Here is a 16,699-nt window from a genome sequence, read left to right as displayed (position 1 = left end):
TAAAGTTCAACAGCCATTTTAATCTCTCTAATAGATCCTTATGAGCAATTTTATTGTCCACAAACTGCTACTGGACAGTTTCTTGTTTAGCTCTGTACACATCTGTTCAGTGTAATTATTTTTATTTGTCTTTAATTTCATTAGTTGTGTCTGTCACTGCATTTACCTTTACTTGGAATAATTTATCTACATTATGTAAAGTGTGTCATGATGTAGAATAGTGACTTTAGCTTATATTTTTGTCTTTTACACACTCAGTCTGAGTTGAATTTTAAAATTTTGTATACATAAGATGCTACATACGTCTTTCGTGGTCAGCTAAACCATAGATTCTCTCTGCGATTTGTCAATGACAACTCTACTTATTTTTATCCACACTTACTTAGGTGCTGAACCTTTTTCTTGCCTTGTTGCTCTCTTCCTTTGGAGCATCCAACTTGTCAGCACCATCGTCAGAGAGCCGCGACACTCAGGGGCTGCAGGAAGCCTTCAATAGATTTTCTAGAGCATCTGCATGGCTGAAATCTAATATTCTCAAACTTCTCAAGGTATTTCTAGAACAACTGAATTGCTGAAATCTAATATTCTCAAACTTCTCAAGGTATTTCTCGAGTATCAAAGTAATGTTTTGCCTGTAATATCTAAAATCTAGCATTCTTTTATATTTGAAAGTATTGTATTTCTAAATCATTTGACTGGGTGAAATACATTCTTCTTTTACATGTGGATACTCTAATGGTAGTCAGTTATCAATATATATATATATACATACAATGAAAATGAATTTAATTCATTGAGTTATTAGCACCGTTGTGTAACATTAGTCAGTTATCAGTATGTGTACGTATGTATGTGTATATATATACATGTGCATGATGAAAGTAAGTTTCATGAATTTGATTTTGCTGTGTAATTAGTACACTGACAAGCTGTATAGTATATCTAGTTAAGAACATTACATTTTTCTGTGTAATTATTACACTGACAAGCTGTATAGTATATCTAGTTAAGAACATTACATTTTTCTGTGTAATTAGTACACTGACAAGCTGTATAGTATATCTAGTTAAGAACATTACATTTTTCTGTGTAATTAGTACACTGACAAGCTGTATAGTATATCTAGTTAAGAACATTACATTTTTCTGTGTAATTAGTACACTGACAAGCTGTATAGTATATCTAGTTAAGAACATTACATTTTTCTGTGTAATTAGTACACTGACAAGCTGTATAGTATATCTAGTTAAGAACATTACATTTTTCTGTGTAATTATTACACTGACAAGCTGTATAGTATATCTAGTTAAGAACATTACACTTTTCTGTGTAATTAGTACACTGACAAGCTGTATAGTATATCTAGTTAAGAACATTACATTTTTCTGTGTAATTATTACACTGACAAGCTGTATAGTATATCTAGTCAAGAACATTACACTTTTCTGTGTAATTAGTACACTGACAAGCTGTATAGTATATCTAGTTAAGAACATTACATTTTTCTGTGTAATTATTACACTTACAAGCTGTATAGTATATCTAGTTAAGAACATTACATTTTTCTGTGTAATTAGTACACTGACAAGCTGTATAGTATATCTAGTTAAGAACATTACATTTTTCTGTGTAGTTAGTACACTGACAAGCTGTATAGTATATCTAGTTAAGAACATTACATTTTTCTGTGTAATTAGTACACTGACAAGCTGTATAGTATATCTAGTTAAGAACATTACACTTTTCTGTGTAATTAGTACACTGACAAGCTGTATAGTATATCTAGTTAAGAACATTACATTTTTCTGTGTAGTTAGTACACTGACAAGCTGTATAGTATATCTAGTTAAGAACATTACATTTTTCTGTGTAGTTAGTACACTGACAAGCTGTATAGTATATCTAGTTAAGAACATTACATTTTTCTGTGTAATTAGTACACTGACAAGTAAAGCTGTATAGTATATCTAGTTAAGAACATTACATTTTTCTACTTCTTTGGACAGAGCATAAAACCTAAAGCAAGAAACCAAATTGGAGACCAGACTCCAAATCATCGGGATGACATGGAAGACCATCCTCCAGTTGGAGACATGATGGTTGATGGAAACATTCCTATGAGGAAAAAGAAATCTCCTAAGGAACACACAGAGCTAGATGTCATGGTTACAGAAGGAGTGGAGATTGCTATTCGAGGTTTTGGTAGGATCTGTACACAAGATTTTGTTTTTTAAATACTTTAATGAGATCTAATGAGTAAAGCTAACCAGGAAAGTTACATCACTAAAACTAAGTAAAATATCTAAATCTATCAGGGTAATTATCACATTTAAAATAATGTGACACATTAGATCTTCTAAGTAAACAAGTTAAGGTACACACATCAAATTAAACATAAGGTAAGCAACATATCAATGTATTATTAAACTCTTACCAATAATTAACCAGGTTAGTTGCTTATCTGAAATTAATAAGGTAAGCTACATACCAATGTATTATTAAACTCTTATCAATAATTAACCAGGTTAGTTGCTTATCTGAAATTAATAAGGTAAGCTACATATCAATGTTTTATTAAACTCTTATCAATAATTAACCAGGTTAGTTGCTTATCTGAAATTAATAAGGTAAGCTACATATCAATGTTTTATTAAACTATTACCAATAATTAACCAGGTTAGTTGCTTACCTGAAATTTATAAGGTAAGCTACATATTAATGTATTATTAAACTCTTAAAGTGTGTCTTTAGAAATTTGAGTTATTAGTCACTTAACATTATTCAAGTGGTCATGTTTATCTAGATAATTGTAACTTAACATTATTCAAGTGGTCATGTTTACCTAGATAATTGTAACTTAACATTATTCAAGTGGTCATGTTTACCTAGATAATTGTAACTTAACATTATTCAAGTGGTCATGTTTACCTAGATAATTGTAACTTAACATTATTCAAGTGGTCATGTTTACCTAGATAATTGTATATCAAACAAAGTAAAAATATTTACATATTATTTCAAAATCCCACGTATAATTAATGAATAAAAACACCACAACCCAAGTGCTTTCAAAAGGTGTACCTTCTTCTTCAGAAACAAACTAAGAATGGTGTTGTAATCAAACGAGTGATATATATGTATATATGAAAACAGTTTGGTGACATCAGGAAGGTCATCTGGTCTTACAGGAAGTGTATATTTTTATTAATGTACTGGTGGAAGCATCTCACTTCCAATACAGTGTAACCAGTTACAGGGCTTTTATTAATTTCTATCAAGACTTCTTCAACCAATGTATTTTTCTTACATCATGAATGTACCACAGGTACTTAATATAACCAAAATTTACAATGTTAAATACAGGTCAGATCTTGTTTTTTGGTTCATTATGAAATCAAGTGTCAAGTTCATGAAACCTTTCCTGTATTATTGATGATGTGTGTTAAGATAAGATTGTCACAGCTGAGTATCAGTATTTAGTCAGCTGCTGTTTGCAGAGAAGTCATAAACATCGCTATTTCTTTTGTGGAACTTATCAGTATTTTATCTGAGGTCTTGATAGAGAGGATGTAATACTCCCGCTCATGTGCATCATACAACGGATAACAAACTAGACACTCTATTGTAAGTCAGTTCAGATAGTGGATAAAACACCAGACTCTCTACTAATCAAGTAGATAACCCATTAGACTATTATAAATCAGGTCAGATGAGTTGGATGCCGCACTATCCTCTCTATCAAGAAGATTCAAGATCAAATCTTGGACAGTACTGGAACAGAAATTATTTTTCAGGTCTTTCTGAAAAATGGTAGAAGACTAGAAACTGAAAACAACACTGCAAAAATTAGTAAGCAATGTGTACTAGGTGATCATATAGGATACCAACAATGACAACGATCCAGGATGTTGTTTGTAAACATTGTATCAAGTGATCATATAGGATACTAATCATGACAATGATCCAGGATGTTGGAAAAAATTATATGCATGCACCTAGACCAACAACAAACAAACAACAGTAAATCCCAAGATAAACTACAAAACCTTACATTGCTGCATACCATATGTTCCTGACATCAGCAAAAAAATAACAAACATTTGGAGAAAACTTGTATCAAAATACAACATTCCAGTGAACACCAAATTTATTCAAAACCCAGGAACAAAACTAAAGTCCATATGATGTAAAATCTACACTGACAAACACAACATCAACATAGTTAATAAAATACAATGCAACAACTGCTATGATTTCTATATTGGAGAAACAAGCAGAAACCATATTCAAAGAACACAAAAAAACACCTTCACAGATTTTTAAACACTGCAAATCAAATAAATACAACATAACCATTAAAAAACACCAAAATACTATATAAAGAAACAACATAAACTAATATAAAGGAACGCCTTTATATCTATGCTAATTAATAACAAAACATCTAACTGCAATGCCCTCTACAATCCCATACCTGTTTACTCTCTTGTTCCTAAGACATGTGCCTGGCCAACAGTCAGTTGCAAACTCTCTTTGTTAACCTGAAGATGACCCAAGAAGGTCAAAACATTGTTCTCTGCTTTATCAGTAAAAGTAATAATACCCATACTAACCATCCTGAGACCCATTTTTACTTCGAGTTTTATGTCATCATGAAATATTGCCTGGGTTTCATTTTATCTCACTTCATGTGTATAATTTTATTATGTATAATTTGTTATGCAATGATTGGCTACATATACGTAAATGTATTCCATGATGACGAGAAAACCCACTTGCAGGAAAAATTATATATTTAAAAACTGCTGGTATTGGAAGAGAAAGCACTAGTAGAGTGCCGTTTTTAAATATATGATGTAAATGTATGGGTAGAGAAAGCACTAGTAGAGTGCCGCTTTTAAATATATGATGTAAATGTATGGTAGAGAAAGCACTAGTAGAGTGCCGTTTTTAAATATATGATGTAAATGTATGGGTAGAGAAAGTACTAGTAGAGTGCCGTTTTTAAATATATGATGTAAATGTATGGGTAGAGAAAGCACTAGTAGAGTGCCATTTTTAAATATATGATGTAAATGTATTATTAGGTATCTTTTTACATTATGATTGGTTGTAAGTAAAGGGTCATAATACATGTACTGTGATTGAAAAATTTATTTTATTATTTTTTAGATGGCAAAGCTGTAACTGTGAAACTTAATAATAACTCCATGAAGAATTCTCTTCATTCATCTACCAAATTCGAATCGAAGAACATAATTTTAAATCGAGAGTTAGAAAATAAAACAAAGGTAAGGATCGCTCTCATATTAAGAGCTGTTCTGTATTTCATGACGCTTTGGGGTGTCACATATTTGTAACTTGATGTAACAAAATGTTCTTTGTATGTTCCTAATATTAACTATAAACAAATTAAATATTAGCTTTGCATTTAGTAATCATTATAACATTTAAAACACACCAGATGTTCACTGTTTAACTTTCTGTTAATCTTGTATTTCTTGAAGTGTAATTATATGGATTGTAAGCCATATTTTTAGTAGTAAAGCTATTATTTGAAAATGATTTTAGTTTCAAAGAACCTGAAGAGATATTTAAATATCAGTTTCTTCAAGAATTAATAATTTTAAGGGCTTCATATATACACTTCTGATCAAAACCAAGCTACCTACATAAGCCATGATACAAATTAATGAAAGTAGTTAGCTTGTTTTGATCACAAGTGTATACTAAGACCAATGCTGTTAATGAAACTAAGATTAAAAAAGAATAAAATATTACTTATTCACCATACATGTAAAACTAGTTTGTTTCATGCACTATCAATTAAACATTATTTACTATATGTATAAAACTAGTTTGTTTCATGCACTATCAATTAAACATTATTTACTATATGTATAAAACTATTTTGTTTCGTGCACTATCAATGAAACATTATTTACTATATGTATAAAACTAGTTCACTTCATGCACTATCAATGAAACATTATTTACTATATGTATAAAACTAGTTCACTTCATGCACTATCAATTAAACATTATTTACTATATGTATAAAACTAGTTTGTTTCATGCACTATCAATTAAACATTATTTACTATATGTATAAAACTATTTTGTTTCGTGCACTATCAATGAAACATTATTTACTATATGTATAAAACTAGTTCACTTCATGCACTATCAATGAAACATTATTTACTATATGTATAAAACTAGTTCACTTCATGCACTATCAATTAAACATTATTTACTATATGTATAAAACTAGTTTGTTTCATGCACTATTAATGAAATATTATTTATTATATGTATAAAACTAGTTCACTTCATGCACTATCACTGAAATATTATTTATTATATGTGTAAAACTAGTTCACTTCATGCACTATTAATGAAATATTATTTATTATATGTATAAAACTAGTTCACTTCATGCACTATCACTGAAATATTATTTATTATATGTGTAAAACTAGTTCACTTCATCCACTATCACTGAAATATTATTTATTATATGTATAAAACTAGTTCACTTCATGCACTATCACTGAAATATTATTTATTATATGTATAAAACTAGTTCACTTCATGCACTATCACTGAAACAATATTTATTTACTATATGTATAAAACTAGTTCACTTCATGCACTATCACTGAAACAATATTTATTTACTATATGTATAAAACTAGTTCACTTCATGCACTATCACTGAAACAATATTTATTTACTATATGTATAAAACTAGTTCACTTCATGCACTATCACTGAAACAATATTTATTTACTATATGTATAAGGTTATGAAGTAAAAGCATATTATAAAGCTTCAACAATGTAAGTTTGCTTAATATCTGAGTTAGACTAATATGACATGTTGTGTAACTATAAAGTCTGGTAGCAGCACATGTTAGTATGTAACTATAAAGTCTGGTAGCAGCACATGTTGTTGCGTAACTATAAAGTTGGGTAGCAGCACATGTTAGTATGTAACTATAAAGTCTGGTAGCAGCACATGTTAGTGTGTAACTATAAAGTTGGGTAGCAGCACATGTTAGTATGTAACTATAAAGTTGGGTAGCAGCACATGTTAGTATGTAACTATAAAGTTGGGCAGCAGTTGTTACACGTTAGTATGTAACCATAAAGTTGGGCAGCAGCACATGTTAGTATGTAACCATAAAGTTGGTAGCAGCACACGTTCAGTAACCATAAAGTTGGGCAGCAGCACATGTTAGTATGTAACCATAAAGCCAGCAGTAGCAGCACATGTTAGTATGTAACTATAAAGTCTGGTAGCAGCACATGTTAGTGTGTAACTATAAAGTTGGGTAGCAGCACATGTTATTATGTAACTATAAAGTTGGGTAGCAGCACATGTTGTGTAACTATAAAGTCTGGTAGCAGCTCATGTTGTTGTGTAACTATAAAGTCTGGTAGCAGCACATGTTAGTGTTAAGGCAAGTTACTGCATGGTACAGAAAGCACAACATAAAACTGATGTTTATGAAACCTTAGAAAGATTATAGTAATAAATTAAATGAAGAACCATATCATGTAATGAAAACATGACCAAGTTAAATGTGATAGAAAGAGAATTAATTTACTAAACATATTAAAAGCAGTCTAACACATTTGTTTATCTTCATGGCAGCCACATGGAGTAATGAACAAAATCACGGACTATAAGTTTTGTAAGCGATATCTCTGTAAGAGTGTGTACTGTAGGTGATTAGCAGCAGAGTTGAAATTATAAGTTTTATATCAAAACTTTGTAAACCAGAGGCAGGTGTGGACTACCAGCTTGCTATGGGGCTTTCTATTGGAGATGACATGTAGGTATTTCTTCAACATTATATAATCTGTATCTACCAATAATTCATTGTCCAAACACAGAATAAAAACTGTGGGTTGTATGACAGATTAACAAAAAGATAATTGGTGTAGTCTTTATCCTTTTCTATTTCTGGCAAGGAGAAAGAACATCTGGGTGTTAAGGTGTACCCTCAAAAAGATGATGATACTTTGAGCATAAATTCAACCGAAAGCCAGAACGGCTGGAAGGACAAATCAAATAATAATGAGCAAAGCCAGTCTTCTTTCTATGATGGAAAAAAAGATGTCAGTAAAGATTTTGAAGGAAATGAAGGTATGACATGGAGTCAGTTTTTATTTTAGTGTATCTACATGAGGTATGACATGGAGTCAGTTTTTATTTTAGTGTATCTACATGAGGTATGACATGGAGTCAGTTTTTATTTTAGTGTGTCTACATGCGGTATGGCACGGAGTCAGTTTTTATTTTTGTGTGTCTACATGAGGTATGGCACGGAGTCAGTTTTTATTGTAGTGTGTCTACATGACGTATGACACAGAGTCAGTTTTTATTTTTGTGTGTCTACATGAGCTATGACATGGAGTCAGTTTTTATTTTAGTGTGTCTACATGAGGTATGGCACGGAGTCAGTTTTATTTTAGTGTGTCTACACGGACGCATCGACACGGAGTCAGTTTTATTTTAGTGTGTCTAAATGAGGTATGGCACAGAGTCAGTTTTATTTTAGTGTGTCTAAATGAGGTATGGCACAGAGTCAGTTTTTAATTTTGTGTGTCTACATGAGGTATGGCACGGAGTCAGTTTTTATTTTAGTGTATCTACATGAGGTATGACATGGAGTCAGTTTTTATTTTAGTGTGTCTACACGCGGTATGGCACAGAGTCAGTTTTTATTTTAGTGTGTCTACATGCGGTATGGCACGGAGTCAGTTTTTAATTTTGTGTGTCTACATGAGGTATGGCACGGAGTCAGTTTTTATTTTAGTGTGTCTACATGAGGTATGGCACGGAGTCAGTTTTTATTTTAGTGTGTCTACATGACGTATGACACAGAGTCAGTTTTTATTTTTGTGTGTCTACATGAGCTATGACATGGAGTCAGTTTTTATTTTAGTGTGTCTACATGAGGTATGGCACGGAGTCAGTTTTTATTTTAGTGTGTCTACATGACGTACGACACGGAGTCAGTTTTTATTTTAGTGTGTCTAAATGAGGTATGGCACGGAGTCAGTTTTTATTTTTGTGTGTCTACATGAGGTATGACATGGAGTCAGTTTTTATTTTAGTGTGTCTACATGACATAGCACTTGACACATCAAAATTTTTAAACAAATTTGGACTGCTTTATTAGTTTCAACATTGTCCTACATAAGTTTTAACTATATACAAGGCTGTAAGAAAGTTAGTTGAGTCATTATATACACAAGTTGTATGTTTACAGTTTAAGTAAACAAAGCTGTGACACAGCTATGTACAAGTTGTATGTTTACTGTTTAAGTATACGAAACTGTGATACGGCTAGTTGAGTCATTATGTGTATATATGTTTACTGTTTAAGTATACGAAACTGTGATACGGCTAGTTGAGTCATTATGTGTATGTATGTTTACTGTTTAAGTATACGAAACTGTGATACGGCTAGTTGAGTCATTATGTGTATATATGTTTACTGTTTAAGTATATAAGGCTGTGACACAGACAGTTGAGTATATAAGTCTGTAACAATTCTCATTTCTACATATTCATTAAGTATTGGGTTTTCCTATTTTTTTGTTAAAAATATCTTTAAAATTTCTAAAGAAAATGTACTTAAAATTGTACGTGCTCTACTTGTTATAATTGTTTTCCAGGTTTGTGTGCACCACTCAATCTTTTATCTTTCTTCAGTGAAGACTAAGTTAGATATTTTAAAATAAAACCTGCAATTAGCTTCCTTGTGTTTCACTAGTTACATCTGTATGTTTACTTCTGTAGTAGACTTTCCACAGAGCACAGACACAGAAGTAATAGATTCTAAAAATATAGAATCGACAACAGAAGATTTGGTTTTAGATGAGGAACCCATGGTCTGCTGTCCTGACTGTTGTTACGCATGCGGTTTCCCTGGTGTGCTGGGTAAAGACGATTCTCCATACTGGAAATTTTGGGAAAACTTCGATCAAAATGTTTTCATATGGTGGAAAACAAGTACTTTGAAACTTTGGTAGTCACCTTAATTATGATCAGTAGTCTAACATTGGTACATTATATAGTTCTTGTTGGAAACTAATAATTCTAAGTATATAATTTAACAGTAAGTATTGTGAAAAAGCATTAACTTTAACTCAACAGGATTCAGTTGTTTAAGGAGATGAGAAATAATTTAATACTAGATTATCAAGTTATCTAAGAAGACAAACAGTAGACTTGTATTACAATATTAAGTTTCAGTTATTAACTCGACACAGTTTTTTAGTTATCATGAGAGAAATTATTAATTAACATTTGGTAATGCCTGTTATTTATTTTGTAAAATATCATAATTTTAACATTGAGAATGTTTTATTCCAATACAGTATCTTACCTCCTCTTACAATTTTCTCATTCCTCTGAGTAGTGTCAATGTGCTTCACCTTCAGTAGGTGTTACCATTGTAGGTATTTCGTAGTTGTATGCTATTGGAGTATCCAAACTTTAGATGTTCTTGCCACACATCTTAGACTTACCAGTTTGCATATCCTCCTATTCACTCTTCCCAGGGTGTTTTCTTTGATTCAGACCATGCTGTGTCTTGTGCTCTTAGTGACTCCATTTTGTCCTGATTAGATGTAGTTTCCACTTATTTGCAGGCTTTTCCCTGCCATTTTCACCAACTATCGTTTGTCTGTCTCAGTCAGGAGTGCCATATGGCAAGGGACCAGACCTGATGAAGCTGGAGGGTGGGAATGGACAATCCAAATTTTTTCCAGGCATGTTGCCTCGTTGATCACTTCCTGTTTGAAATTTTAACAGGATAAATGGTATACTTTTTGCTTTTGATTGCTCTGCCAAGGATATCATCATTCACTACCTTCTAGAGGACGACTGACAGAGTTTTTCACTTGGCTGTTGAGTTACATTATCTTCCACATTCAAATTTACAAAGTTTGTTTCTATCTTCCATGTTGTCCTTTATGTTTTATTCATTTTCTTTTTCCCATTCTCTTTGCCCTGTGTCTCACCCAGATTGGAATCTCCAGACAGAGTTCCTGGAGATCAGGTGTTGGTTGGAGATAGTTTAGCTTATTAAGTCCTGGTGTTATGGCCAATATCCTTCCTTCTACTAAGAGATGTTGGACTGGAGATGCACCCTAGGTTTATAGTCCTTTTCCTACCATCTTCTGGACATTGGTTAATGTCAGATCTGGTGTTGGTCATAGCTGGTGCAGCACATGTATTTGGTTGGGTATCCTCATCTCACTGCAAAGTGGAAGAAACATACCCAGTTCTGCCCAGTTTGGGACCAGAGGTGTCATCCCCCTAGGGCTTTCCACCTTCCTATCATCTGCTGAATGTCAGTTCATGATGGATCAGGTGTTGGTTGGGTATCCTCATCTCACTGCAAAGTGGAAGAAACATACCCAGTTCTGCCCAGTTTGGGACCAGAGGTGTCATCCCCCTAGGGCTTTCCACCTTCCTATCATCTGCTGAATGTCAGTTCATGATGGATCAGGTGTTGGTTGGGTATCCTCATCTCACTGCAAAGTGGAAGAAACATACCCAGTTCTGCCCAGTTTGGGACCAGATGTGTCATCCCCCTAGGGCTTTCCACCTTCCTATCATCTGCTGAATGTCAGTTCATGATGGATCAGGTGTTGGTTGGGTATCCTCATCTCACTGCAAAGTGGAAGAAACATACCCAGTTCTGCCCAGTTTGGGACCAGAGGTGTCATCCCCCTAGGGCTTTCCACCTTCCTATCATCTGCTGAATGTCAGTTCATGATGGATCAGGTGTTGGTTGGGTATCCTCATCTCACTGCAAAGTGGAAGAAACATACCCAGTTCTGCCCAGTTTGGGACCAGAGGTGTCATCCCCTAGGGCTTTCCACCTTCCTATCATCTGCTGAATGTCAGTTCATGATGGATCAGGTGTGGTTGGGTATCCTCATCTCACTGCAAAGTGGAAGAAACATACCCAGTTCTGTCCAGTTTGGGACCAGAGGTGTCATCCCCTAGGGCTTTCCACCTTCCTATCATCTGCTGAATGTCAGTTCATGATGGATCAGGTGTTGGCTGGGTATCCTCATCTCTCACTGCAAAGTGGAAGAAACATACCCAGTTCCTGCCCAGTTTGGGACCAGAGGTGTCATCCCCTAGGGCTTTCCACCTTCCTATCATCTGCTGAATGTCAGTTCATGATGGATCAGGTGTTGGTTGGGTATCCTCATCTCACTGCAAAGTGGAAGAAACATACCCAGTTCTGCTCCAGTTTGGGACCAGAGGTGTCATCCCCTAGGGCTTTCCACCTTCCTATCATCTGCTGAATGTCAGTTCATGATGGATCAGGTGCTGGTTGGGCATCCTCATCTCACTGCAAAGTGGAAGAAACATACCCAGTTCTGTCCAGTTTGGGACCAGAGGTGTCATCCCCTAGGCTTTTCCTGACACCTATCATCTGCTGAATGTCAGTTCATGATGGATCAGGTGTTGGTTGGGTTAGAAAGTGGCATGGAAGCCTCGTCTTCCATAACAATTTCAGTTTCATTTCAAGGTGAAGAGGTAGGTGATTCTCTGATGAGGTCAAACTACCTCTACATTGTGTGTTGTCCTATCCACTTGACACAACATGTGATGTCTTCATGTTTTTCTATGTTTTTTTATGTTCATGACAGTCATAAAAAGAGTAAAGGGTACATCTGGATTGGATGTAGTGTGGTGTAATAGTTTCATTTTTTTGGTACCACAGCACATAGTTTTTTTTTTTTTCTTTGGTGCTTTCTAAAGGGGATCATTTTTCACCAGCAAACCACCAATTCATTATATAAGTCTAAGTGTTTTGTGAGTAGGTGTAAAGCATCATATTGAAGTTAACGTTTTCCTCAACTGAAAATGTATTTCTGATAAGTACATACATCCCCTAACATTTCCCACCTAGCCTCCCTATTTTTTACGATATGTGGTGTATTTCTCCAGACCAGTTTCAAAGTCATTAACAAGTGAAAATGTAAAGAAGGCACTGGTTATGGTTGTGTGTGTGCCCTTATTGGTGGAGATCTGCTGCATGATATTTTACATGTGGATGTGCAGAAGGGGAAGGTGGAAGGCTAGTGGCAAGTGTTGGAAATTTGTTGAAAATATAGGGGCAGCACTAATTGAGAAAAGCTATTTTATGAGTTTGTTTGTTTGTTTTTGGAATTTCGCACAAAGCTACTCGAGGGCTATCTGTGCTAGCCATCCCTATTTTAGTAGTGTAAGACTAGAGGAAGGCAGCTAGTCATCACCACCCGCCAACTCATGGGCTACTCTTTTACCAACGAATAGTGGGATTGACCGTCACATTATAACGCCCCACGGCTGAAAGGGCATGTTTATGTTCGGCATGCGACGGGGATGCGAACCCGTGACCCCTCAGATTCGAGTCGCATGCCTTAACTGCGGCTTGGCCATGCCGGGCGTTATTTTATGAGAGGAGGTATCTATTGGATATTAGATGTCAATGCTGTGTGAATAAAAATAATTTAGCCAGTTTTATTAAATATTTGTTGTATATTTTTAATATTATATAACTTTTCATTTGGTAAAAGCTCTTTAACCATAAACTTATTTCTAGTTTAAAGATTCCAGTTTAAACTTATTTCTAGTTTAAAGATTCCAGTTTAAACTTATTTCTAGTTTAAAGATTCCAGTTTAAACATTTCTAGTTTAAAGATTCTCTTACTGAGAGTAGTTACTACTTTAACAAAACTTTACATCGTGTAAATGCTTCGTTTCTCTCATGTATTAACATGGTAGTAACTTAGATATTTCCCAGGGTCACTGGCTTCTGTCAGAGTAAGTGGTTAAACTCACAAAGGAAAGAAGATGTGTCTGATAATGTAGTACATATCTTACACTCCTGACTCTGACTGACTGACTGCCCTAAAAAAAGAAACTAAAGATATCAAGTTGCAGAACTTAGCAATATTTATTACAGACAGAAAAATCAGGACCAAAACCAGTCACAAGTAAACGTTTCTGTGGGTGGTGAAAACTAAAGAGTGATATTTGTGAATCTGTCCTGTTTCACAGTTAAAATACTAACAAGGGATGAAGAATAACCCTCACAAATAAAGGAATCTAAACCAAAAACTGAAATAATAAAAAAGATTTAACTTTAACTAAAAGCTCACTGTAGTCCATAAAGTCCAGCCACAGCTTCAGAATAGCATGGAAATCTCTCTTAATGTCAAACATAATTAAATGTATGAAAAACAAAGAAAAACATTGCAATATATATAGCACTCTATCTTTTTATTTGTGCACATGCCACCAATGTAACTGGAAACCACCTGTTATATCACTGTAAGATAAGTCACTGATGTTTCATTGTACACTAATCTTTTCTACTGGAAACACTATGGAATATTTGGTTACTCAACTTCTCTGAAATGAGAGAAACTTAATATTTCTGTTTCTTCATCAGTTTTCTTACATAAAACCAACAAAAAGTACATTAAAGGTTTACATATTTACCAAGAAGCTGAGAAAATCTGGTACCTTTCTGTACCACAAACCTTAGTCCAAGAACCATGTTAACTTTCTCACATTTACCATGTACCTTTCTGTACCACAAACCTTAGTCCAAGTACCAAGTTAACTTTCTCACATTTACTATGTACCTTTCTGTACCACAAACCTTAGTCCAAGAATACCAGGTTAACTTTCTCACATTTACTATGTACCTTTCTATACCACAAACCTTAGTCCAAGAACCATGTTAACTTTCTCACATTTACTATGTACCTTTCTGTACCACAAACCTTAGTCCAAGAACCATGTTAACTTTCTCACATTTACTATGTACCTTTCTGTACCACAAACCTCAGTCCAAGTACCAGGTTAACTTTCTCACATTTATTATGTACCTTTCTGTACCACAAACCTTAGTCCAGGTATCAGGTTAACTTTCACATTTACTATGTACCTTTCTGTACCATAAACCTTAGTCCAAGAACCATGTTAACTTTCTCACATTTACTATGTACCTTTCTGTACCACAAACCTAGTCCAAGAACCATGTTAACTTTCTCACATTTACTATGTACCTTTCTGTACCACAAACCTTAGTCCAAGGTACCAGGTTAACTTTCTCACATTTACTATGTACCTTTCTGTGTCCAACCACAAAGCCTTGGTCCAAGAACCATGTTAACTTTCTCACATTTACTATGTACCTTACTGTACCACAAACCTTAGTCCAAGGAACCATGTTAACTTTCTCACATTTACTATGTACCTTTTCTGTACCACAAACCTTAGTCCAAGTACCAAGTTAACTTTCTCACATTTACTATGTACCTTTCTGTACCACAAACCTTAGTCCAGGTACCAAGTTAACTTTCTCAGATGTAATGTGTATTCATTGGATTATAAAGATGTTCTCACTTTAGGTAAGATATTTTATCTGGTATTTTAGGTAGAAATAGCAAAGTACTTATGTAAATAAGCTGTACATTTAGCAATTGTTTTACATGATGAATCATAACAAATTCTGAAATGTTCGTGATATTAAGAAATCATGTAGGATCAAGAAATAAGTAAATAACAAAGTTGTACATTTAATTGGTTTTCATTTGTGTGGGATACTGAACTCAATGAAACTGTTAAGTAGTGGTTCAAGAGATGAACTGGTTGTTATAACTCGAATATTCATTAACTTAAAGTTTGTACTTAATCTATAACTTATTTTGGTTGTTTCTTTTTATTTACCTTCAAGCTTCTAAAACCTCCTTTTGTAATTATTTTGTCTATTAGAGCTCTTGAAGATGTCCATCTTAAAGGCCGAATCTTACTGAAAGAGATACTCGTTGTTGTAGACAAATTTTCACAGTTGTTTTCTTTCTAGAGATGATTATTAAATGGCTAGCTTTTGGCTTCAAAAAATATTCACAAATGCTTGGTGTTGATTGGACTTTGTCATTGTTTTGTAAGTTATGATTACGTTTACACAAACAGCTTATTGATGCTTTCAGTATTAAATTACATCTTAATTTGATTTTATACTTTTAATTATAAAGTAAACAAACAAATATAAATGAAGTAAAACAAATATGGGCACCCTAGTGGTACAGCGGTAAATCTATGTCTGCAGACTCACACCGTTAAAACCGGGTTTCGATACCCATGGTGGGCAGATCACAGGTAACCCATTGTATAGCTTGGTGCTTGATTATGTAAAAAAACAAAACAAATATGGACATGGAAATTCTGGGAAGAGTAGCTAAAACGTCAAATTTAATTTTATCTTTAAGTGATGGACTACAGGAAATGCAGCTGGTCAATATCACCAGCCGCTATCTCTTCAGATGCTCTTTTAGTAACGAATAGTGAGATTAACAGTTACATTATAATTCCCCTATAGCATGTTCGGCGTCATCTTTCTCGTTGTTTGCTCACTTCCATGTAAAGTTACTCTGTGCTATTCGCCTATAGTTTCCAAGCGGTAAGTCTATGGATTTACAACGCTAAAATCAGGGGCTCGATTCCTCTGCGTGGGCTCAGCAGATAGCCAGATGTGGCTTTGTCATAAGAAAATGCACACACACTATCTTGTTGGAAAGTTAAGGAAAACGTATCATCTTACTCTAACGGATCTAATAAGCAAATAATTTTTTAACTTGCTAATTTCGTTTTGAAGCGA

The 16,699-nt window shown here is 34.0% G+C and overlaps 1 protein-coding gene across 1 annotated transcript in view; it reads left to right on the top strand.

Annotated features, from left to right (window-relative positions):
* LOC143227317 (sodium channel protein para-like) overlaps window positions 1-11,789 on the top strand; it is a 124,123-nt gene extending 112,334 nt beyond the window's left edge. Inside the window, exons 17-23 of the mRNA XM_076458773.1 lie at window positions 387-548; window positions 2,007-2,202; window positions 5,173-5,291; window positions 7,980-8,154; window positions 9,817-9,957; window positions 10,671-10,790; window positions 11,623-11,789. Coding sequence (XP_076314888.1) covers window positions 387-548; window positions 2,007-2,202; window positions 5,173-5,291; window positions 7,980-8,154; window positions 9,817-9,957; window positions 10,671-10,790; window positions 11,623-11,789 — 1,080 coding nt within the window. The remainder of the gene's footprint in view (window positions 1-386; window positions 549-2,006; window positions 2,203-5,172; window positions 5,292-7,979; window positions 8,155-9,816; window positions 9,958-10,670; window positions 10,791-11,622) is intronic.
* Window positions 11,790-16,699: the final 4,910 nt, after the last annotated feature.

The sequence above is a fragment of the Tachypleus tridentatus genome, chromosome 9 (genome assembly GCF_004210375.1).
Source record: "Tachypleus tridentatus isolate NWPU-2018 chromosome 9, ASM421037v1, whole genome shotgun sequence".
Classification (NCBI taxonomy): domain Eukaryota; kingdom Metazoa; phylum Arthropoda; class Merostomata; order Xiphosura; family Limulidae; genus Tachypleus; species Tachypleus tridentatus.
The sequence above is the reverse complement of the archived record's forward strand: the minus strand, read 5'-3'. Positions and strand labels throughout refer to the sequence as shown.